General features: G+C 36.3%; 1 protein-coding gene across 2 annotated transcripts in view; it reads right to left on the bottom strand.

Annotated features, from left to right (window-relative positions):
• ATM (ATM serine/threonine kinase) overlaps positions 1 to 23,720 on the bottom strand; it is a 112,841-nt gene that overhangs the window by 48,771 nt on the left and 40,350 nt on the right. For both annotated transcript variants that reach the window (XM_008055297.2, XM_021711019.1), the window contains 10 exons: positions 22,117 to 22,363; positions 18,991 to 19,106; positions 17,926 to 18,052; positions 17,184 to 17,383; positions 10,022 to 10,196; positions 9,308 to 9,472; positions 8,095 to 8,227; positions 6,157 to 6,252; positions 4,210 to 4,381; positions 1,061 to 1,202 (listed from right to left, as the gene is read on the bottom strand). In XM_008055297.2, coding sequence (XP_008053488.1) covers positions 1,061 to 1,202; positions 4,210 to 4,381; positions 6,157 to 6,252; positions 8,095 to 8,227; positions 9,308 to 9,472; positions 10,022 to 10,196; positions 17,184 to 17,383; positions 17,926 to 18,052; positions 18,991 to 19,106; positions 22,117 to 22,363 — 1,573 coding nt within the window. The remainder of the gene's footprint in view (positions 1 to 1,060; positions 1,203 to 4,209; positions 4,382 to 6,156; positions 6,253 to 8,094; positions 8,228 to 9,307; positions 9,473 to 10,021; positions 10,197 to 17,183; positions 17,384 to 17,925; positions 18,053 to 18,990; positions 19,107 to 22,116; positions 22,364 to 23,720) is intronic.

Below are 23,720 nucleotides of genomic sequence, written 5' to 3'. Positions count from 1 at the left end.
ACAGGCACACACCACTAAGTCAGTCCATCCGTCCATCCATCCGTCCATCCATCCATCCATCCATCCAACCATCATAGAGATGAGGTCTCGCCAAGTTGCCCAGGCTGGTCTCAAACCCCTGGGCTAAGGCAATCCTCTTGCCTCAGCCTCCCAAATTGTTGGGATTACAGGCGTGAGCCACCGGGCCAAGCAATGTCTACCTTTAAAAATTAAAACATATTCATGTTTATATGAGAGGCAGAGTGGTACAGTAAAAAAATTACTGGTTTAGGCAGCAGGATACCTGGGTTCTACTCTCAGCTCCATCCCTCGCCAGCAGCATTATACAAGTTGCAAACTCTGCCTCAACCATCTCATGTACAAAACTAGTCCAAATCTACTATAAAGAAGTGATTTTAAAATAAAATGAGATTTAAAAATGTTAAAATTACAGTGCTTTCCAGGTTATATTACTAGTTTCATTAACAGTTTATATTACTAGTAGTTTTACTATAACCACAATTATATATATTAAAAGTACTACTTCAATGATGGGTTTCTGCCCAGAAATTAAATTGGTGAAAACTCAACTGTACATTTCTCAGAAGATAAAATATTAAAGAGGAATGCTTATACTAAAGAAGGAGCAAGTGTTCTTAAACATCCCTCACAGACTTCTTTCAGTGGAACCTTGTTATACCAACATGGAAAAAGGGAGAAATCTATAGGTCATCTTATATTTCACCAGGGGCAATACATATCAACTTGCTATGGAAGTAAACACTTGTTTGTCGCCACAATACCTAAAAACTACACCCAGAATAAACGGCTTTTATGGGAGCAAAGTAAAGGTTTTCAAAGACTTTCCTCCACCCGCAAAATCAACCACTTCTCCAGGTTTCCTATCTCAGCCTTTCCACACTGTCATAGAAGATAACAAATCCCTTGAATTCAAGCAGTAGTTTACATTATTTCTAGAAAAGGCTAAATGTTAGTACAATATTATTTTAAGCAATCTGATACCATAGCCCACAGTAAATAGAGTTTTTTAGATATAGTGGGTATTCAGTAAACAAGAGACCTTCTTTCTTGATGTTCTAAAAGGCTGTAGGTAGGTCAGCATTGGATCTGTTGTCATCTTATAAACCTCCCAGAAACCATGTCCAGTCTTTGTGGCTAAAATGTTTTTCAAACAGGTAACAGCTGCTGATCGTACTTTGACACTGAAAAAAAACACATGTAATTCAAACGTCTATAAAGGACATCAGCTATCAATCTTGGTGAATGTTAGGCAAACTCACTGAGAAAATTTATAAACTAAAATTTATCACAGGAAACTTTATATCTATAAAGTTCTACAATATCAAAGTCAAAATTAAGGATTTTTCATATTCCTTCCTAAACTTGATTTACTAATCACTGCAACAGCAATTCCCTCATTCAATACAATAAAGTTTACATGTAGCTGCTGTAATTTTAAAAGACTCATAAAAAGACATACTTGGAAATAACACAGGCTAATAAACATGAGTAATGAAAATGATATTCACCTGAGAAAACAATAATTTGAAAATATTTTTTCTGGGAGATACAAGTAATTTGGGGTGAGGAAGGGCATTTTACCTTAAGTGATACAATCATGAAAAACATTTAAACAAATAGTAATTAAACACTTATTCTGCCCAAAATCTACTTGAGAATCATTAGGTAAGGGATCTAAAACATTTAATAGAAAACTGAAAATAGAACAGCTTACAAAAAAGTCATAAAGCCTGATACTGTAATGATGATGACTTATCAAATTAAGAAAGAAAAGCATAACCCTTAAACCTGGGTTCATTCTATCTTCTGCCATACCCAATTCGTCAGCAAGTCCTGCTGGCTCTATGCTAAAAACATGCATATTTCTCATCTCCATTACTGCCACCCTAGCCCAAGTCACCCTTATTTCTCCTCTGGATTACCACAACAGTTTTGTAGTTGATCTTTTTGTTTGCGCTTTGTCCCTTTGCAATCTAGCAATCCTTTGCTGCATAGAAGCCAGAGTAACCCCACATTTTAAAAATAAAAGAATAATAAAAAGAAAGAAAGAAAATGTAAGAGAGTAAAAATGTAAGCTGCATCACAACACTACTTAAAACTCCATGGTTCTTTTTTATATACTTCAAAGAAAATCGTATTTCTTTCTTTTCTTTTTTTTTTTTTAGCCGGGTCTCACTTTACCTCCCAGACTGGAGTGCAGGGGCAGGATCCTGGCTCACTGCACCCTGACCTCCTGGGCTCAGGCAAAACTTCTGCCTCTGCCTCCCGAGTAGCTGGGACTGCAGGCACATGCCACCGTGCGCAGCTTACTTTTTGATTTTATCGATCTTTATTTTTGTAGAAGCGAGGTCTCACTATGTTGCCGAGGCTGGCCTCAAACTCCTGGGCTCAAGCAATCCTCCTACCTCGGCCTCTCAAAAGGTCTGGGATTACAGGCATGAACCACCATACCCAGTCAAACCCATACTTCGTAATCAGAACTAGCTCCAGCATTTTAATTTTGCCTGCTCCACACGAGGCTTCTTTCTGTGCCTCAAGTGCGCCAGCCTTAGTCCCGCCCTCGCTGCGCCCGGTCTGGAGCGTGTTATCACTCATCACCTGACAGCTGACGCCTGGTCGAGCAGACCAGTTAAGACGACGTTTCCTCAAGGAAGGGTTCCCTGGCCAGTCAGCGGTTCTGCGGACCCTCTGGTCAGCATCGCCTCGTGCTTTCCCTCCTCTTACAGAAAATGGAGAAAGCTATCAATTTCTTATTAGTCTCACGTTTAAGTCACACTAGTATCTTTGAGCATCTGCTTCGTAAAAGACTATTTCAAATTACTAGGTCACAAATTAGACATTCAATGCTGGCACATTTTCCGTGGCACTCTCCCAAAAATGTGCCAGATATACTTTGAAATACACTTAAAAAATGAGATGAATTTATAAGACATGGATAGATGATAGCTAGAAGTGATAAAGCAAGAATAGTAGGAGAAGGTTAATGGTAGAATCTATAAGGTAAGTATAAGAGTGTTTACCATAAAATTCTTCCAACTTTACTGTATGTTTAAAAAATTTAATAATAAAATGTTGGAAAAGAAACCACATACGCCTGTTTAATGTGACAGAAACTGCAGAAGGAATATATAGATACGTTAGATCAATAATGGAAACATGGTAGGTAAATATTATTGCCAGTCATTGATTCCCCAAGATAAGGAGGAAAAGAGGTAGGGGGAAAAATCAAAACACACATTTGCTTTAGAAAGACACCTATGACCTTGGACAACTATCATAATACTATAAGAAAGGGATTGGCAGTAGTGGGAAACTGCCAGGGGAGGGCGGGGGCAGGATTGGCAGTAGTGGGGAGGAGAGGCACATTTTATCAACAAGGGCACCTGCCATAATGAACATTTGTGTACCTAACCCTGAATTGTACCCCACATATTTAAAATAAAAAAATCTTTTAAATAAATAAATACCTTTTGGACCTATCTCCCATTTTTGGTGATGATAAGGTGTTCAAATATACCAATTGATCAATCAGTGAATAAATAAATTAGAGAGCGAGAACACATGCATGCATGCAACACATGCAAAAGTAATTGCACAACCAGCAAGTTGAAATTTTGATAATATTTGGTACAATTCTGGTCTCAAACTCCTGGCTCAAGCAATCTTCCCACCTCGGCCTCCCAAAGTCCTGAGATCACAGATGTGAGCCAGTATTTGCTGTGATTCTGTTTTGCAGAGAAGAAATGAGCAATAGGAAACCCCGTCTTCAGACTTTGGGGTTTACGAAACGTCTGCTTTATGGCTTATTTTAAAAGGATCAAAACAAAGTGTAGCTTAGAGCAGGGTGGCACCTCTGGTTTTGACAAGAGCCGAAAACATCACCCTTTATCTTCCCCTATCTTAATTTTCTGTGTAGAACCACCTGATATTTTTCTTATTTACTGTTGATTTGCCTAGTGTCATCTCACTAAATTTAATGGGGACCTTGTCTGAATGTTCATATTATATCAAGTTCCTGGCACATTAATAAAAATATAAGGATTTCATAAAAATACACAAGATTTTTTTTAAAGTGTAGGAACTTACAGGACAAAACTTTAGTTATGGAAATATCAATTGATGTGAAGTAACATTCTCCTCAAATACCAGATGAAGTATGATCGGTATAAGGCATCAATACAGACTCACCAATCTTCTACCAGGGTATTATTCAGGTAGGTCAGCATTACGAAGGTCCACTGTAGCTCCTTATCTTCAAATAACTCCAGGGCCTTGGAATGAGATGCATCTTTGCTGTGTTGTATGGCGATGGTAGAGAACTCTGCCGGACCCACTTCTCCCAAGCAGCTTCCAACAGCCTCTGCATAGAGAAATTCTAGTTCAGCTGAGTCGTAGGTAAGAGAGCATATATAGAACAGATTTTTTTTTATTTCAAAAAATGTCATTTTGTTGTACTTCGAGACTTAAGTGTATTCTTAAAGATTCTGAGTAAAGAAGCTATAAAACTCTGTATCGTTTCTTTACATGTCATCCATATGGGCAACAGATATTTTCCCCTATGAAATCATATCTAGGAGATAGATTAACTAGTAATAAAATGTACTATAGATATTAAGGGTGAAAGTCTAAACATAGCCACTTAAAACTGTTAAAATTTTAGCCAGGTGCGGTGGTTCATGCTTGTAATTCCAGCACTTGAGGAGGTGGAGGGAAGAGGATTGCCTAAGCTCAGGGGTTCGAGACCAGACTGAGCAACATGGCAAGACCTCATCTCTACAATAAATCAAACAATCAGTTGGGCTTGGTGGCACATGCCTGTGGCTCCAGCTACTTGGAAAGCTGAGGTGGAAGGATCACCTGAGCCTAGAAGGTCGAGGCCGCAGTGGCCATGAGCGTGCCACTGCACTCCAGCCTGGGTGACAGAGGGAGACTCTGAGTTTAAAAAAAAAAAAAAAAAAAAAGCAGCACCACTGTGGACCAAACAGTGTATTCCCTGGTCAAAGGAAATTTCTAGGGTTCTGGTAAGGCTCCGTTTCTTAGTCTAGGTACTAGATGTACAAGTGTATTCTGAAAATTCTTCCCACTAGATTGTTTTAACCTGCATACTTTTCTATATGTAAGATATATTTTAATTAGAAATCTACAAAAAAAGGAAATGTCCTAGATACTAGGCTCCCACTGAGAAGGAAGACCACTGAAAGATGGTCAAGTCTGTGAGGCACTACTTACTCCTCCCATCTCTCTAATTTGAAGAAATGCTGTGATTACACCATCAAGATGACTTTAATCATATCACTCTTCTGTCCTATAATCACCAAATTCAAACACTTATACTAAGTATGACATGATGTTGGCTATTTACCTTATATTAGGTTTTCCCTCAAATGTCAATAGGAAAGGTCTTGAATATTTTAAATATTTGAGTTTAATCTAGCTCCAAGTCTTCACTAGGTCTCATATATAAAAAAAGACATTGAGTATCAGTCAGCTATATTTATAAAATGTATCATCAGTCAATTTATTTGTAACTTAACTCTAAAAATAGGTATTCTGACCTTCCTATTTACAAGGCATTTTCAAATAAGTTATGCACATGTGTAAATCAATAATTTTCATTTTATATGAATATTTAAGGGGAAGAAAAATATAAAAGGGGAATCGCTAAGTGACACGTCAATGAAATAGAAACATACTTTAGTTAGCATCTCATATTTCCCCAATATCCCAAATGCCAAATTTTTACTTATTCTGAAGATATTATAAAGACGAACACTCATATATAAACTCACATTCATTCAGTTAAATACAGTCATACATTGCTTAATGACAGGGATACAAACTCAGCAAGGTGTCATTAGGCAATTCTGTCGCTGTATGAACATACTTTCACAAACCCAGATGATATAACCTGCTACACACCTCGGCCATATGGTATAGTCGACTGCTTCTAGGTTACAAACTTGTACAGCATGTTACTATGCTGAATATTGTAGGCAACTGTAACACAATGGTAACTGTTTATCTAAACAGGAAAGGTACAGTAAAATACAATATTATAATATTATGGAATTACTGTCACATATGTGGTCTGCTTGTGACTGAAATGTCACCATGCAGTGCATGACTATAGTTTACCTAGAACTTCTCTTTCACCAGTGTGGTTTACTGCCATCTTGGATAACTGCAACAAATTGAAAACTAGCTTCACCATAATGCCATCTTGTGGGTTATCTAGGAATAAATTTTTTATAAATTAGTTTAAAATAGCATGGAAATAACACTTTTGTTAACAAGATACATATACATTAAATTACCTGATTAGTAAATTTTTATACAGTTTAAAAAAGATTTGAAGCCATGAGCAGTTCAAAAAATATGTAGGAGTTGGGCATAATGGCTCATCCCTATAATGCCAGCACTTTGGGAGGCTGAGGCAAGAGGATTGCCTGCGCCTAGGGGTTTGAAACCAGCCTAGGCAACTTGGCAAGACCTCATCTCTACCAAAAAAAAAAAAATCAAAAAATGAGCCGGGCATGGTGGCACATGAAAGGCTGAGGCAGAAGGATTGCCTGGGCCCAGCAGGTCGAGGGTATGGTAGCTGTGAGCATGCCACTGCACTCCAGCCTGGGTGACAGAGTGAGACTCCACCTCAAAGAAAAAGAAAAATGCAGCGAATGAATTTGAACTCCCTTATGAAACAACCATGTGAAAGCGATTACCAATATTTGGCAGACAGAGAGAAAATGATGTCTTGAACAAATTTTGCCCAGAAGTCAATACCTTAGCAAAATTACAAACAGAAACATAAGAATCATTCAACACTAAAACTAAAAGACACCTTGGGTGCCTACTTGGTTTTTTAATATCTGGCAATTAGAGTCTAGACCAGCACTGTCCAATGGAACTTTCTGTGGTGATGGAGTTATCTATAATCTACACTGTCCATTGACAGTCACTAGCCACATGTACTACTGAGAACTTGGTATGTGTTAGCATAATTTAAAAAACTGAACTTCAAATCTCATTTAATTTTAATTCATTTAAATTGCCCCAAATGACTAGTACTGCACAAGGCAAGTCTAGTCAATAAAATACTCAAACACACAAGAACAAGGGATAGTGTTGTTTATATTTTACACATTTCTGAGCTCAGACAGCCAAAACTAAAATTGGTTTAAAAAAGTACTGAGGGTCAGGCACGGTGGCTCACACTTGTAATACCAGCACTTCAGAAGGCCAAGGCAAGAATATTGCTTGAGCCCAGGAGTTCAAGACCAGCCTGGGCAAAATAGTGAAACCCTGTCTTTACAAAAATAAAAAAATTAGCCAGGTGTGGTGATACGTGCCTATGGTCCCAGTTACTCAGGAGGCTGAGGTGGAAGGATTGCCTAAGCCTAGGAGGTTACTGCACTCCAGCCCAGGTGAGACCTCAACTCAAAAAAAGAAGTACTGAGGATAAAAACAATACAATAGACATATAAAACTAACTGGCACAGAAGATGAAAATTATAACATAAGTAGAAGGTTTCCCCTAAGTGAAATGCTGTTAATAAGATAAACTTCAAATCAAATTAACATAAAAATAGACGTTTTCATAAGTAAAAAAAAAAAGCTCCAAATATTGGTAAGTCTATACTGACACACACACACACACACACACACACACACACACACACACACACACACACAGACACACAAGTAAAAGAATTAAAAGGAGACATATTTTCTCCATACAGGTAAAGTTGGAGCAGAAAACAAAGATTTCCTTGTAAGCATGGCTCTACAGAATTAAAATTTTCTTTCAGGCAGTCAGAAGGGGCCAAAATTTGTTAAGCCACAGAAAGACAAGATCATATTTGGGTTCAGAGAAATCATTCAGGCAGAGGATGAATACAACGGAATAGTCAAGGTGAGGAGACCAATTGGCACCAGTTTTGTGGTTAGGTGAGAAACGAGCATCTGAATGAAATGGCAAGAGTCTGAAGCAAGTCTGTGACAGTCACACCAAGAACAAAATATTATAAAAGATCCTCCCAAAAAGGCAGAAATAACTCATGTCATTAAAGTTAGTACCCTGAGAGGCTCTCATAAGATCCATCATCTGATCTTTATGTAGTTCCAGCTGTCTTCGGAGATCCTTCAGTCCTTCCAGCCTTGTCAATGGAAGTGCATCATAAACACTTACTGAGAGGAAATGGTTAATTTCCTAAAAAAGACAATTAGTTAAAAGGGGTAAGTTACTTTGAATATGCATTGGTCAAATCTGTGAAATAATAAAAGAAAAAAATTAGTAAGTGCCTTTTAAAGGCACTCAATCACATCGCTATTATGATCAAACAAAGTAGAAATAAATTATTTTGGCCAGGCGTGGTGGCTCAAGCCTGTAATCCCAGCACTTTGGGAGGTCGAGGCGAGAGGATTGTCTGTGCCCACGGGTTTGAGACTGGCCCAGGCAACTTGGCAAGACCTTATCTCTACAATAAGTCAAAAATTAGCCAGGCGTGGTAGCACGTGCCTGTAGTTCTGGTTACTTGGAAGCTGAGGTGGAAGGATCACCTGAACCCAACAGGTCGACATGAGCATGCCACTGCACTGCAGCCTGGGCAATGGAGTGAGACTCCAACTCAAAAGAAATTATTTCTTCCACTTCAAACCCTACAATTTTTTTTTTAATTCTTCAAATTCTAATAGGTTCTCTCATAACATGGGATTCAAGATTGTTACAGCTTACTCAACTAGAGGGAAAACCTGAAATTTCTATTTAGTAGAGAAACTCGAGTTTAACCTTAACAGATTTAAATATGTTTTGTATTGACATAGAGTCAAAAACAGACTGTGAGTTTTAAATTATAATTAAGATTTACAAGAAAAAAACTGAACGTAATTCTGAAGTTTATAAAGATTAAAACCTGAAATACTCTTTAGAAAGTTAAACATCATCTCTACCACAAACGAATTAATACTAAAAGGATCAATGGTGATTCTGTGATATGAGTAGACTATAAGATCTTACATGTGTTAAAATAAAAAATACTTTGTCACATCCCTTCAATATTTAAATTCAGATCTTTATCAGGAAACTTTGACAATATACTTTTACTGCAATGGAGAGATACATGAAGAATTTTTCTAATATGTTAAGAGGGAAGATGTTATGCAACATCTTGTTTTCTACCAAAATTAAAAAAAATTCATTTTTTTACTGTTAGAGCATTCCGGGTTTTTAAAAAGTACTACTATCTATGTTCTCTAACACAAAATAGTAAGATGATAAAATTTTTATTACCTCCAAGAGTGAATAGGGTCCTCTACTATATTTGATTTTCTGCTGAGTAATACGCAAATCCTTAAAAACAACATGGTCAGGAAAAGGATCTAGAAGTTTAATCGTGAGATAGAGGTTTTCATTATCCTTGTTATCTATCACCAAGTATTTCAACAAGTCCAATACCTAAATATAATTTGAAAATAAAAAAATTAAAAGGGGGAAATATTTCATTTATTTTAAAGACAATCAAAACCTACTGCAATAAATGATAAAAACTATTAACCTGTTTCAGATAAAATGTCCAAATCACTTCTAAGTTACCCAGCTTTTAATTTCTATGCTTTTAAAAAATTCAATGAATATGTAAGGTATAACAAGATGGGTAGTGAAGTAAAAAAAAAGCCAACAGTAATGAAACATTTTATATAAGCAATACCTCCCATACCATCATAATAGAGTGAACTGCGACTGCTCTCTGTAGTTTTGACAATGTCTATATGTCACCACAAGTAATAGACAAAACTATCAAATTATCAGATCAAAAATACCAAGTGTTCTGAAATTAATTGATTACAAAAATTAATTCATTTATGTTTTTTTCCAACCATTGTGTCAAAAACATTTTCACTAAAATTACCAATTATACCAAATTAAACATAAAACTTTCAGTTCCTTCTAACTATACTATATCAAAATCTCCAATGCCATTTTAAAGATGATTCAGGAAATTACCTGTTGCTGGACCTCCATCCGATCATCCACAAGGGGTATAAGTGTACCAACAATAACATGAAGATGGTTTTCTAAAGCATCCTTACAGTAAGTCACTGCTGTCTGGCAAACTCGACTTAACAGGTCACAACAAAGGGAGAAGCTACGTAATGACACATCCATCAAATGCGAAGGCCTAATATGGGGGGAAAAATAGGTTCTAGAAAACTACTTTGAAATAAACTCATTCAAAAGTTATTTTTTTATTCAATGTCTCTAATTTCAATATGTCTTGTTATAAAAGTCACTTTCACATCTAATACTTTAATGGTTTAGAAACTAAAAAGAGAAGTGGCGTCAGGAAAATGCAGAACTGTAATGTTCCCACACCCTGAAAGAAACACTGAGAAACAAGCAAAATTGTCAGAACCAACTTTGTTCAAATTCTGTAAAATAGTCAAAAGTTTATAGCAATCAAGAAATCCTGGATAAAGAAAATGGCAACTGAAAAACTGCAGAAAAGATTTGCGGTTATTTTACTCCTCCTTGCCCACCCTCTCCCCAGCTTGGCGGCAATCACAAAAACAGCAGATTTACATCCACAGTGTGGGACATTGGCTCATGGTGATCCTTAAGGAAGCCAAACAGACCTTATTTGCAAACTACAGTTTATGTCTATTCTAATCTAACTGGGAGTCCAAGACTGATGCAAAGTGCTTGGCTTTGTTTTATTTAACAAACCTCACATAGGCTGGAAAAGCCATGCATGTTGCTTCAAACTTTGTAGGGCTGAACAACAACCTGCAGGTGTGTAGGACAAAAGATTACTGTTTAGACATACAAGAGACTGCCTAAAGCCCAGAAGGAAAAATTGGAGAAAAAGCTTCTTTGGGAAAGCATTAGAGCATTCAGAAGTACCCACAAACTAGGGGGAATTTGGAAAGCCACACACACACCCCCCCCCAAGGTAAGACTTTCACTCAAAAAGGAACAGAGTGTTGAAGAACAATCCCACCAGAGTCAATCTGCAAACACTAAAAAAGCTTTATTTCTCTTTCTTGCATGTCTCTTCATCCCAACACTCTTGGCACCAAAGGAAAGCTCTGTCAAACACTACATAAACACAAGCTAAGAAGTGTTCAATGACCACACATGACAAGGAATACATACATTCTTGAAAAAAAGTTGGTTAAGGGGATCACTTGAGTCCAGCAGTTTGAGACCAGCCTGGGCAATACAGTAAGACCTTGTCTCTACAAACTAGCAAAAAATTAGCTAGCATGGTGGCATATAACTGTAGTCCCAATTACTAGAAAGGCTGAGATGGCAGGATAACCAGAACCCAAGAGACTGAGACTATGGTGAGCCTCAGTCATTGCACTATAGCCTGAATGACAGTGAAACTTGCCACCAAAAAAAAAAAAAATCACAATTCAGAAACCTAATGTTGCATCTTAAGGTACTGGAAAAAAAAGAGTAAACTTAACACAAAGTTACCAGAAGGAAGGAGATAAAGATGAGAGTGAATATAAGTAAATTGGAGAACAGAAAAATATTAGAAAGAATCAAGAAAACCAAAGTTTGTTTCTTTGAAAATATAAACAAAATTGACAAGCCCCTGGAGCCAATTTACAAAAGAAAATTAAGAGAAAGAGAAAGAGAGAAGATTTTTTTTAAATGAGTACAAGAGAATATCATGAACAATTATATCCAACAAACTAGGTAACCTCGAGAAAATAGACAATTTCCTAGAAACACACAATTTACAAAAACTAACTCAAGAAGAAACAGAAAATCTGAACAGAATTTTAACAAGTGAAGATACTGAATCAGTAATAAAGAACATCCCAACAGAAAATTCAAGATCAGAAGCCTCACTGGTGAATTCTATCAAACATTTAAAGAAGAATTAATACCTATCCTTCCCAAATACTTCAAAATATTATAATAAGTCATATGTGATGGTTCACATCTGTACTCCCAGCACTCTGGGAAGCTGAAGTGGGAGGATTGCTTGAGCCCGGGAGTTCAAGACCGGACTGGGCAACATAGCAAGAACTTTCCTTTACAAAAGTTAAAACAAACAAACACAATTAGCTAGGTGTAGTGGTGTACACCTATGATCCTAGCTACTCAGAAGACTGAGATAGGATTGCCTGAGTCCAGGATGTCCAGGCTGCGATGAGATCGTGCTACTGCACTCCAGCCTGGGTGACAGAGTGAAGCCCCAACTCAAAAACAAAAAGGTTACGATAAAAGAAAACATTTCCTAACTCATTCTATGAAGCCAGCATTTATGATACCAAAGCAAGAAAAAGACACTACAAAAAATGTGTTGAAAGAAGTTCCAAAAATAAAAACTCACTGAAGCCAAACACAGCCTCTCATAACAATGTTAGCTGGTACACTGATACCAATGGTCTCCTGGAACACTTACCTAGCAGGGGAAGCCTTTACTCAAGGAGCCTTTACTTCTTTCAACACTACAAATCCAATACCCCTTTATGAATACAAATGCAAAACTCAACAAAATATTAGCAAACTGAATCCAACAGTAAAAGGATTATACACCATAATCAAGTGGAATTTATTCCAGGAATTCCAGAGTAGTTAAATATAAGAAAACCAATCCATCTAATACACCAAATATTAACAGAATGAAGGGCCAAATTCAGTATCTCGCACCTATAATCTCAACACCTTGGGAGGCTGAGGCGGGAGGGTTGCTTGAGCCCAAGAGTTTGAGAATAGCCTAGGAAGCATCGCAAGATCCCATCTCTACAAAAAATTAGCTGGACATGGTAGTAAGCACCTGCAATCCCAGTTAATTGGAAGGCTGAGGCAGAAGGATCACCTTAGTCCAGCAGGTCGATGTTGCAATGAGCTGTGATTGTGCCACTGCACTCCAGCCGGGGCAACAGAGTGGGACCCTGACTCAAAAAACAAACAAACCTGAATGAAGAAAATAACTGCATCATCTCAGTACACAAAAGGCATATGACAAAACTCAATACCCTCTTATGTTAAAAACACTCAGAAAAACAGGAACAGGCAGAAACTTCCCCAACAAAATAAAGGGAATTTATGAAAAACACAGAAAGCTCATACTCAATAGTGAAAGACTGAAAGTCTTCCCCTAAGATGAGAAACAAAAGGGATGCTCAGTTTTACAACTGCTATTCAAATTGTACTGACATTCTAGCAAGAGCAATTAGATAAGAAAAAGAAATAAAAGGCATCCAAATTGCCGGAAAGAAGCAAAACTATCTCTACACATGACATGATCATCAGAGGAAACCCTCCCCAAAATACAGAATTATCTTTTGGAGGGCAGGCTCCTTGAGTAAAGGCTTCCCCTGCTAGGTAAGTGTTCCAGGAGACCATCGGTATCAGTGTACCAGCTAGCATTGTTATGAGAGGCTGTGTTTGGCTTCAGTGAGTTTTTATTTTTGGAGCTTCTTTCAACACATTTGCCCATTTCATGATGGGTGATTTACAAACACATCTGCCCACATTGTGCTGTGATCAGCAGTTTTTAAGTAAAAATGGCATGACCCAAGTGCCCCACCATCCCTGTTCACTAGATCTCATCCTGAATAACTCTTTTTCATTTCCTGGATGAAAAAAGTCCTCAAAGAGAAATGTTTGTTGATGTGGAACAGGTAAAGCACTAAAAGCCATCAAAATCGACAAGTTCAAAAGCAGTTTTGAGTAGTGAAAAAAGTCTCTTGATAGATGAATTACATCAAACACACTTTGAAGATGTCTGAAGTTTAAACATTTAAGAATACACAATTTTGGCCAGGAGCAGTGGCTCAAGCCTGTAATCCCAGCACTTTGGGAGGCCAATGTGAGAGGACTGCCTGAGCCCTCAGGTTTGAGACCAACCTGGGCAACTTGGTGAGACCCTGTCTCTACAATAAATGGAAAAATTAGCTGGGTGTGGTAGCACGTACCTGTAGTTCCAGCTACTTGGAAGGCTAACATAAAAGGATCGCCTGAGCCCAGCAGGTCTACACTGGGGTGGCTGTGAGTGTGCCACTGCACTCCAGCCTGGGCGACAGAGTGAGATTCATGCTCAAAAAATATATTTACATTATTTTAAATAAATAAATTCTTGTTTTTTTGGGTCCCTCTCAGAAACTCCTGAAGAATTCACGAGAAACTACTAGAATTAAACAAATTCAATAAAGCTGCAGGTCACAAGATCAATACATACAAATCAGTTGTGTTTCTATACAATAGAGATGAACATCCAAAAAAGGAAATTAAGAAACCAATTTATTTACAATAACATCTACATTAATTAAATACCTAGAAATAAATTTAACTAAGGATATGAAAGATTTGTAAAATGAAAAGAAATTAAAGAAGGTTAAAATAAATGAAGAGATATTCCATGTTCATGGACTGAAAGACAATATTGTTAAGATGTCAATACTACTAAAGCAATCTACAGATTCGTTGCAATCACAATAAAAATTTCAGCAGACTTTTTTGCAGAAATGGGAAAGTTGGTCCTCAAACTTCTATGGAATTGCAGGGGCCCCCAAACAACTAAAACAATCTTAAAACAGAACAAAGTTGAGGGATTTACATTTCCTGACTTCAAAGCTTACTACAAAGCTACAGTAATAAAAACAGTGTGGTACTGGCATATGGACAGACATATAGACCAATGGAATAGAACTGAGAACTAAGAAATAAACCCACATATTTATGGCCAACTCCTTCTGACAAGGGTGCCGCGTCACTCAATGTGGAAGAGCAGTCTCTTCAACAAAGAGTACTAGGACAACTAGATTTCCATATTCAAAAGAATCAAGTTGAACTCCTACATCTCACATCATATACAGAAATTAACTAAAAATAGATTAACAATCTAAATATAAGAGCTAAAACATCAGAACAAAACATAAGTGTAAATCTTTATGACTTAGATTTGATATTGAATTCTTACATAACGACAAAAAAATGAGCAACCATTTAAAACTTAATCATCAAAAGACATTATTAGGAAAATGAAAAGACAGTTTTACAAAATAGGAGAAAATATTTGCAAATTACATATCTGATAAGAGTTAAATATCCAGAATATATTAATAAAAAGAACTCCTAGTCAGGTGCAATGACTTATGCCTGTAATCATAGCACTTTGAGAGCTCAAGATAGAAGGATTGCTTGAGCCCAGGAGTACAAAACCAGTCTGGGCAACATAGTGAGACCTCATATCTACCAAAAAAAAAAAACATGAGTCAGTCATGGTGGCATGTGCCTGCAGTCCCAGCTACTCAGGAAGCTGAGGTGGAAGGATCACCTGAGCTCAGGAGGTTGAGGCTGCGGTGAACCATGATCATGTTATTGCACTCCAGCCTGGGTAAGAGTGAGATCCCAATTCAAAAAGAAAAAAAGAACTGCTAGGTGTGGTGTCTCATGCCTGTAATCCCAGCACTTTGGGAGGCTCAGGTGGGAGGATCGCTTGAGCCCAGGTGATTGAGGTTATAGTGCATTATGACTGTGCCACTGCACTTCAGTCTAGGCAACAATGCAAGACTCTGTCTCTTAAAAAAAAAAAAGAAAAAGTAAAGAATCCTAGAACTCAGAACAAAAATTTTTTTAATGGACAAAGAATCTAAATAGACATTTTTTCCAAAAAAGATACACAAATGGTCAACTGACATGTAAGAAGATGTTTCTAACATCAGTAGTCATTAGAAATGCAAAATCAAAACAACAATGAAATACCATATCACACTTACCAGAATGGCTATAATACACAAAATAACAAGTGTAGGTGAGAATGTGAAGAAATTGGAGCCCTTATGTACTGCAGATAGAATATAAAATGGCATAGCTGAAAAGTTTGGCAGTTCCTCAAAAAATTGAATATAAAATTAAGCCGGGCACAGTGGCTCACACCTAGAATCCCAGCACTTTGAGAGGGCAAGGCTAGAGGACAGCTTGAGTCCAGGAATTTGAGACCAGCCTAGCAACACAGCAAGACCTCATCTCTACAAAAAAATTAAAAATTAGCCAGATGTAGTGAAACATGCCTGTAGTCCCAGTTACTTGGGAGGCTGAGGCGGAAGGATATCCTAAGTCATGATCATGTCCCTGAACTCCAGCCTAGAGGACAGTGAGAACCTGACTCAAAATAATAATAATAATAAAATTAACACATGACCCCCTCAATACCATTCCTAGGTATATACCCTAAAGAATTGAACAGGTACTCAAGCAGATACTTGTATGCCAATGGGCCCCAGCATTACTCACAATGACCAAAAGGTAAAAACGGCCCAAGCATTTAGCAATCAATAAATAGTTAAGCACATACAATGGAATATTCTTCTTCCATTAAAAAATGAAGTTCTGACACTTGCTACCCCACAGATGAACCTTAAAGACAGTATACTAAGTGAAATAAGCTAGACAATAGTATAAACAATGTGTAATTCTAGAATAAAATATTTAGAATAAGCAAATTCACTGAGATCAAATAGATTAGAGTATCTCAGGAAGGATGGGGAAATTTGGAGTTTAATGAGTAGGTCGATTTGGTTTCAGACAATAAAAAGGTTTATAGTGGTGATGGCTGCACAACTCTGGAAATGTAATTAATGTCACTGAATTGGACACTTGATGAAAATGATAAATGATGAAAATGATAAATTATATGTTACATATTTATCACAATTTTTAAAACCTTAACAAGTAATAGAAATCTCATTAAAATTAATAAAAAAGAACAGAGATGCTAAATTGAATAAATAGCCCCAATTCTATAGTAACATTTATTTGAGGCTATCAATAGCTAGAATGTTTGTTTTGAAATGTTGAGATCCTTATTACTTAGGATTTCTAGAGTTGGAGAAGTAGTTCAATATTTTTTTTAGATTAGAAAATAAAGTTTATCTAAAGTAAATAAGAGAGAGAGAAAGAAAGAGAAGATTCTCCTCCCCAAGATGGGGGAAGGAGCCAAAGCCAGGAAGTAATGTAACACCAGAGTCTAGCAAGGCAATGGCCGTTCAATTTTTTAAAATAGGTAAATATAATAAACATCCTAAAAAGCAAAATTCAGAAAGCAATACTCCAAAATCAATCTCTTAGAAGCATATACATTTTCAATGAAAAGAACTGGGTAGGAAGACTGCCTATATATTGGTCCAAATATATTATTTACCTTTTGTTGATATAGTGAACCAGAGTATAAATAACATCTCGAAGAACAAAGGCCCAAGCTCCTCCTAAGCCACCTTTTATATCTTTCAGTAATAAACTAACAAACAGGTGATATATTTTAAGAATTCTGTGCTTTTTATAGACATTATTTGTCTCAGTTGCTTGCTCACATATGGCTAGAAGAATTTTTGAATAGGAATCCTAGAAAATAAACATACATTTAGGTAAAAACTTATCTAATCACATATATGCAGCTATAATAAATACATTGTATACATTTTTCCTTCACATATTTAAATACCTATACATTTTATATGTAAAATAACTAAATAACAGAATTTAGATATGAGTCTGATATCAAATGCAAAATGTTATATTAAGAAATTATCTTGAACTTAAAACAATTATTGTCAATTTATTTAATTTTCAGATGATAAACTATAATTAGCGTATTCTTATGAAAAAGTAAATATATTCTCTGAGCTAATATATGACTAAAGTAAAGTACAAGTACTTTACTCAAGTACAGTAAAAAATTCTGGCCTCATATATAACATATTTCAATTAATGCTCACAAGTAAAATACTAAGGTATAAATTTGTAAATGAGTTTTTTCTTTTTAAATTATTCAGATAATTTTTTAATTTATTTACTTTTCCTCTTTAAGATGTACTTACACAGATTTTCTAGAAGAAAAAGAAGAAATTCTCGCTTCTATTATTGTACTAGTCATGTGTACTTACAGGGCTTTTGGAAAGAATTTCTAAAATGCTTGTAAGCTTGGTTTTATGACAATTGCTGATATAGGCAAATGTGGCCTTAATCACATGTGATGGAAAATGAGGTGGATTAGGAGCAGGATCCATATCCCTAAAAGAGTTATAGAAAAAAATACAGTCAGCATTTTCAGAGCAAAATTATCAAGAAAAAACAGTTTTGTTGATAGATCAGTGAATTTCCAAAATGAAAACTTATATGATAATAACCCTCCAGTTAAAAAAAAAATTTTTAACTTAAAAACTGTATTTTTAATAGAATCACAAATGACATATCATAGTTCATATATATCAATCAGAATATCTAAATACCTTTCATGCTCTATGACTTAAGCCTCCTTAAATGACTTGCTTAAATAACCTTTTATAAAGTTAATGAGAGTTCCACAAACGAGACTTAGTTTTACTTTACTTCAGGTCTGAATTAAAGCTCTATGTTAATACAATAAAAGTAATAATATTTTAAGACATGGCAATCAACACTATTCAGATAGAATAAAATTATAAATGTGGAAGTACTCTATTAGATATTATTATTATTTGATAAGTACAGTAGAGCTTCTCAAAATAAAACTGTATTTTCAAGTAGCCTACAATAAACTAGGAAATCAATTCTAACATTCATAATACAACCAAGGAGGTTTCACATCCAAATTAAATTGCACAGCTAAGGAGCATGAAAAAGAAAAGATGATAGTCATAGATAAGGAGAAGAGAACCAGGATTAATGTTCCTGGAGAAAAAATTTCAAGAAACAACAGATGGTACAATGCTCACATATTACAGAAAGATTGAGAAGAAAAAGGTTACTGAAATTGCCAACAAAGTGGTCAACCAGAAAAAGCAATTACTGTGAGACAGCTACAGTAAAAGAAATGTAATTCAACTGACAGGTGGTTATTTTTAAATATTCAAACTTTAAAAAGAGTACACATCTAAAAACGGAAACAGATATTTGAAGGTATCAATCAATAAACTTCCTTAGGAGCTTGTGAAATTGCAGCTAGTTCTCTAAGTTTAAAATATGCATACCCTGAAAAGTCACAGAGGTCAGTGCTCTGGGTAGCACCAGGATTTGCTGGTTCATGTAATGTCATCAGTAACTGCACCACAATTTCTGGTAAATTACTGATGAATAAATGATCAATCTGCAAGGACACAAAATTTTAAAATGTATTTAATATTTTTATGAGTTTGAACTTTCAGACAGTTGAAAGGGCCTATATTATTGCCATCGTTCCAAAATTTTTCAGTAACTATAAAAAATAAGGGTCTACAAGATTTATAGCTAACTCTATCTTTTTCTTCTATGCAGCCAACGTGTGGACTGAGAGGAAAAAGTAGGGAAATCACCCAAAACAAGGTCCCCTTCATCCAACTCTTTAATTTTAAATATCATTTTAACTAAAACTTCAGGTCTAATATTAAATTACTCAACCTCACGGTTCTTCTGCCAACCAAATTCCCCACTGACCTCTAACTGCTCCTCAATCTGCACTGTCTTCTTGACTTAATTGGGATTAATCAATCTGTCTCACTTGTTGAACTTCACTAATAAGAAGTCCAAGTGACTGGCAATAATACCATCTTTATTCTCTGCATGATTTCTCCCAAGACTTCTATTTGAGTGCCATCCCAAATTCTGAGGCTAGCTGCTATCCACATCCCCTTTTATCAATAGAAGACTAAACTCCTCCCCAACAGGAGCAGGCTGTTCATCAATCTGCTCCCCACTGCAGACAGGTAGCTTCACAAAGGGTATGTATTCTCTATTAATAAAGAATGTTATCTGCTATGTTACACCTCAGTCAAATAAAGGAGAACCGTGAAGTCTTAACGGTGAACCTATTAACTCTTCAAATAAAGAATTATAGTGCTCTATATTAAAAGGCAAATGGTTAATTTACTTAATGTATAAGGAAGTTCAAAAACACACTACCTAATAAAAATATTTTAGGTGACAAGGAAGAAATCTAATGTAAAGATCCTAGCCTTTCCCGAGGCTTACACATTAGCTGTTCGTGTCATTGTCCTTAAGGTTTTGGCCCATTTAAAATCCAGCCTCATTCCAAAGCATATCTGGAATAAGGAAATACTGGCCGAATTTCATCAATGTAAAAGGAAAAAAAAAATGAGTTCCCTTGCACATAATACAATAACCAACTTCTCTAGTTTCATATGACTCTCTAATCAGCCAGATTTGTAACATCTAGTTAAGGTACACCTAAGCTGTTCAGATGTCTAGGTATAAGCTAAACAATCCTATAAACTTGTAAATATTTTAGGTATTAAATAATAGACAGTTTTAGAAAAATCAAAGATTCATAGTAGTTGTACTAATACTTATCTGCAAAACAGAGAATCTAGATTTATTCAAAGAAAATGTATATTAAAGAAAAAAAGGAAAAATTAAGTCACAACTAAAACTTAATGCTAAATGAAATTGAGACCTAGTAAGAATTGAACTTACATCTTTAACCAATAAGTTAAGAAAGTATTATTTAATTTTTGCCTCTCTTCATTCTTTACACTGGTGTTTCACTGAGAATGAATGTAATCACTTCCCCCCCCAAGCCTATTCTGACTCTAAGAGTTGCTATCTTTCGTTTTAAACACATTTAAAAAAAAAAAAAATTAGCCAGGCACAGTGGCTATAATCCCAGCACTTTGGGAGGCAGAGATGAGAGGAATGCCTGAGCTCAGGAGTTCGAGACCAGCCTGGGCAACTTGCCAAGACCTCGTTTCTACAATGACTCAAAAAATTAGCTGGGCATGGTGACACATGCTTGTGCTTTCAGCTAACTGGAAAGCTGAGGTGGAAGGATCACTTGATCCTAGCAGATCCAGTCTGCGGTGGCTGTGAACATGCCACTGCACTCCAGCCTGGGCAACAGAGTGAGACTCCAACTCAAAAAAAAAAAAAAAGTAAGATTAGGAACGCTCAGAAGTCTACACTGAGAGATTGGATGGTAGGGGTAAGGCTGAGTGTCTCTCAAATTCCATGACCTTTGGCATGCCCACATGCCATTCCAACCCTTTTTTTGAAAAGAAGTCCTCTGTTCATCATTTGTCTCCAGACTACAGACTTAACAAACAGCTCTGACTGGATCCACCTAAGCAATGGGCTTGCTGTTTCATTTCTGGGTTCAACTAAAACAAGTCTCTTGAAGTTTATCCAATGGTAATTCTACTATTATCCAAGTGTGGTTAGTAATCCCTTACATACCAAATAAATAAATACACACATAAATTTGGAGTAACTGAACCTTTTTTACCTTTGAAAAATTTAGACGTGTTTTAATATAGTTGCCTCAAGTAATTTTGGATTTATATAAGTTATTATAAAACAAACAAAAATCCTACCTTTATAAGCTGTATCATTTATACTGGAGAAGACTGACAATAAACAATGAATATAATTCAAAAATAAATTACATCAAAAGTGTCATGAAAAAATAGAAAGCAGGGTATGGGAACTAATAATGACACTTTTCCTTGAAAACATGGTGAGACTGAAGAGGAAATGAAAAATATCTGTATACTGTTCAGTATTACTTGAATTTAACAATCAGCACGCATTCATGTTTTACTGGCAATTAAAATAAATTTTGTTATTGTTGTTGGGGCCTCACTCTGTCACCCAGGTTGGAGTGTAGTGGTACGATCATGGCTCACCACAGCTTCAACTTCCTGGGCTCAGGCGATCTTTCTGCCTTAATCTCTGGAGTAGCTATGACTGCAGGTGCATGCCACCGCAGCTAGCTAATTTTTTTATTTTTTGCAGAGACAAGGTCTCAGTATGCTGCCCGGGCTGGTCTCAAATTCTGGGCTCAAGCAATCATCTTGCCTCAGCCTTCCAAAGTGGTAGGATTACAGGTGTAAGCCACCACATCTGGCCTAAAATAAATTTTTTTTAAAAAAATAGTAAAATTATTCAAAAGCAATATTTTTTGTTATTTCTGATTAAAAACATTTCCAATTAACTAAAAGTCAATCAAAATGAGAGTACACCACATAATCAAAAATATTCAAGGCTATGCTAGATAGTGATTACCACAAGGTAAATTTAATTGTATAAATAAGAAGAGAGTCTTACAATTTGAAGCTTAGAACTCAAATCAATTAGGAAATAAAAATAGATAAGAGTTGAATTTATACCTGTTTTCCCAGTAAGTCTTCACTTTTAAGCATGTCATAGACTTTGGTAGCAATCTCTCTTTGATGTGCCATCCCACTGTCTTCTGTACCCTCATAAGCAAAGTAAGGAAGAATATTTACAAGAATCTTTGGAAAGGAGTCTATTAAAAGACTTTTCCAATCCTCTTGAATCTGATTAGCAATGGACTTCACCTCATCAAAATTACTTCTAATCACCAGATGTGGAATCAAAATCTTATAATAAGATCTAAAAACATAAAAATTTAAAATATAGGTTATATATAACTTTCCAAAGTAAAACTTTATAATATAATTCTTAAAATAATAAAATACTTTAATATATGGTCAGCATCAAAGTGTCACTATATTAGATTATTAGGCATTCTTAATTCTAATTTTATAAATGGAGAAATAAAGTTAAGTAAATTCCTTTTTTTTTTTTTTTTTTGAGTTGGAGTCTCACTCTGTCGTCCAGACTGGAGTGCAGTGGCCGCTCCCGGCTACCGCAGCCTCGGCCTGCTGGGCTCCAGCGATCCTTCCGCCTCAGCCTTCCGAGTAGCCGGAATTACAGGCATGCGCCACAACACCCAGCTGATTTTTTGATTTATTGTAGAGATGAGGTCTCACTGCCCAGGCGGGTCTCGAACCCGCGGGCTCAGGCAATTCACTCACCTCAGCCTCCCAAAGGCGCGGGATTACAGGCTGAGCCACCGAGCCCGGCTAAATTCCTTTTTTTTAAGTTGGATTCTCACTCTGTCACCCAGGCTGGAGTGCAGTGGCACGCTCACGGTCACCCTAGCATCAACCTGGTGGGCTCAGGTGATCCTTCTGCCTCCGTGTTCCAAGTAGCCAGAACTACAGGTACACGCTACCATGCCCAGCCAATTTTTTTGATTTTTATTGTAGAGACGAGGTCTCACCAAGTTGCCCAAGCTGGTCTTGAACCCCTGGGCTCAGGCAATCCTCTCGCCTCAGTCTCCCAAAGTGCTGGGATTACAGGCTTGTGCATGCCTGGCCAAGTTAAGTAAATCCTAAATAGACACTCTTAAAAAAGTTTAGAATATATCATCCTAATTATGTGATCAAAAAAATGGGCACTTAAATCTATATTTATTTATTCTGCATAATCAATTTATACAAAATTATTATAAAATGAAAATTAAAGGCAATTTATAAATTCAAAGAACAAATGGAAATACAGTTGTCCCTTGAATAATGCAAGTTTGAATGGTGTAGATACAATTATACTCAGATATTTTTCAACTAAATGCACAGACTGAAAAACAGTATTTGTGGAATGTGAAACAGAAGAATGACTTCTTGTATATGTGGGTTCTACAGGGCCAACCCAGGGACTTGAGTAATTGCAGGTTTGGATATATATGGGAGGGTCCTGGAACCAATCCCCCACATATACAGAAAGACAACTATATTGTTCTTACCAAAATGAATGAACTATAAGGACCACAAATTACTTTTGTTAAAATATTCCTTTTAAAGGAAACTATCCACATACAATTCTGATCATCTATTAGAAGGTCGATTATAAGTACCTGAAATCCATCCTTTATACACAACATGTAATAGGCCCAGCAACAAATATG

Source organism: Carlito syrichta, unplaced genomic scaffold (assembly GCF_000164805.1).
Source record: "Carlito syrichta isolate Samal-C Ts95f unplaced genomic scaffold, Tarsius_syrichta-2.0.1 Scaffold301816, whole genome shotgun sequence".
Classification (NCBI taxonomy): domain Eukaryota; kingdom Metazoa; phylum Chordata; class Mammalia; order Primates; family Tarsiidae; genus Carlito; species Carlito syrichta.
This window is presented reverse-complemented; position numbering and strand designations above follow the sequence as displayed.